This window comes from Chinchilla lanigera, unplaced genomic scaffold, assembly GCF_000276665.1.
Source record: "Chinchilla lanigera isolate Chin_1 unplaced genomic scaffold, ChiLan1.0 scaffold00094, whole genome shotgun sequence".
NCBI lineage: Eukaryota > Metazoa > Chordata > Mammalia > Rodentia > Chinchillidae > Chinchilla > Chinchilla lanigera.
Window position 1 is genome coordinate 1,950,521 of NW_004955495.1, and position 2,026 is coordinate 1,952,546.

At 50.9% G+C, this 2,026-nt stretch overlaps 1 protein-coding gene across 1 annotated transcript in view; it reads left to right on the forward strand.

Moving 5' to 3' along the window:
- The window catches only part of LOC102014685 (chromosome unknown open reading frame, human C19orf38), an 11,431-nt gene that overhangs the window by 4,961 nt on the left and 4,444 nt on the right, over positions 1-2,026 (forward strand). The window contains exons 4-5 of the mRNA XM_005405635.2: positions 813-840; positions 1,282-1,325. Of these exons, the coding sequence (XP_005405692.1) occupies positions 813-840; positions 1,282-1,325 (72 nt within the window). The remainder of the gene's footprint in view (positions 1-812; positions 841-1,281; positions 1,326-2,026) is intronic.

The window sequence follows — 2,026 nt, forward strand, 5'->3', positions numbered from 1 at the left end:
AGCTCACTTTGTAGCCCAGGCTAGCCTTAAACTTGCAACTATCCTCCTGCCCCAGCCACCTGAGCGCTAGGATTACAGGTGTACACCACCATGCCCGGCCGAAAAATACTTTTCTACACATATATCTTTTTTTTTTTTCTTTTTTCTTTTTGTTTTTTTTCCAGTACCGGGAATAGAACTCACAGCCTTGCTTTGCCAGGCAGGTGCTGTGCCGCTGAGCTAAACCCCCAGCCCCCAAAACCAGTTTAGTTTTCTTTTTTTTTTCTTTTTCTTTTTTTCAGTACCAGGAATCAAACTCAGGACATTGTGCTTGCCCGGAAGGCGCTGTGCCACTGAGCTAAATCCCCAGCCCTACACATACATCTTGATGAAAGTTTTTAATCAATATAGCTGGGGGGAAAAATGATGCCAGGTGAGGTGGCACATGCCTGTAATCTCAGCACTTGGGAGGCTGAGGCAGGAGGATTGCTGAGTTCAGGGCCAGTCTGGACTATGTAGCAAGATCCCGTCTCAATCAATCAAACAAACAAACAAATAAATAAATTAATGAAAACCCTCAGCGCCAGGCGCAGTAATGAATCCCTGTAATCCCAGGTACTCAGGAGGCTGAGGCAAGAGGACTGTGACTCTGGGGTGAGCCTGGTGGGACCTAGTGAGACGAAAGAGGAAAAAGAAGCAAAGTCATTTGTTTACAGTAGCTCTCGTGTTGCGGGCAGAGGCACACAGAGGGCTTTTCATCTCGTGGGTGCAGAAACTTGTCAGATGCACACAAAACCAAAATCTCACCGATGCTTCTTTGTTTCCTGTTCCAGTTAAAGTCAAAAATTTACAGAAGAAGAGGTGAGCCCCTGGGACGCTCCAAGGGTGGCTTGGGGACGGAGGGCGCTTCTTGGCAGGGTATCGCCCCCTGGTGGACGACTGGAGAACAGGGCCAGCTGCCATTTATTAAGCGCCCACTGTGTACCCGGCGCTGTGCGGGAGTCGCTTTCCCTTCGCAGCGGGTGACTCGGCCTCCCCGCGTCCCCTTGCCTCGAGCTGTCAGGAAGTCATCGCAGGCACTCGAGATGTCGGGGTGGATTTCTGCCGGCCTCCCGGGGCTGTGCTGTGCCCAACCTGCACCATGGTGGCCTGGATTCTGACAGCTGAGGGGCTGCCGCCTGATGCGGAGCTCAGCACATCAGGCACCTTCGGGGGAGGGTACACGGGTCTGATTTGGGGCCAGGGTGGCCCAGCGCCTTGATCCTGCTCGTGGGCAACCTCTCTTCTGCCCTCTCTCCGCAGAGAGCGGGAATCGTGCTGGGCGCAGATTAACTACAACAACACAGGTTTGTGCTCCTCACCCCACCGGGGAGGTGATCTCCAGGAAGGGCGCCGTGACTCACTTCTGCTGTCCCAGCACTCCAGGCGGAGGCTGAGGCACGGACTGCAAGTTCAGCCCCTTGCTGGGCAACTCAGAGACTTGGCAAGATCCTGTCTCAAAACTAAAAAAGGGCTAGGGGTGTAGCTTAGTGTCAAGGTCCTGGGTTCAATCCCTGTAGCAAAAAACAAAACAATGAATGAGCTTTATTATTCACTACTTGGACCTGTTTTGGGGTGGTTGTTACACAGAGGGTCAAAAAATACGCTCTTTTTAGCTGGTTGTGGTGGCAAAAACCTATAATCCCAGCACTTGGGAGGCTGAGGCAGGAGGATTGCTGTGAGTTTGAGGGCAGCCTGGGCTACCTAGTGAAACATTATCTAAACAAAACAAAACAACAAAAACAAACCTTATTGGTTCACCATAGTCTTGTCCCACCCGCTACCCACCCTGTGATTTCCTATTGCATTAATATCACCTAAGCAACTATACTTGTAATCTTTTTGATTGAGTAGAGATCTGTCCACCTTGAATGTGCTTTGGTGGTATAGTGGTGAACATAGCTGCTTTCCACCTTGAACCTGCCTCCCCTCATGGCTTTACTCAGTAAAACACCCTGGAGAAGTGGGGTTGGTGGTGGATAACCCATTTTCCAAGCCCATTTCTGTC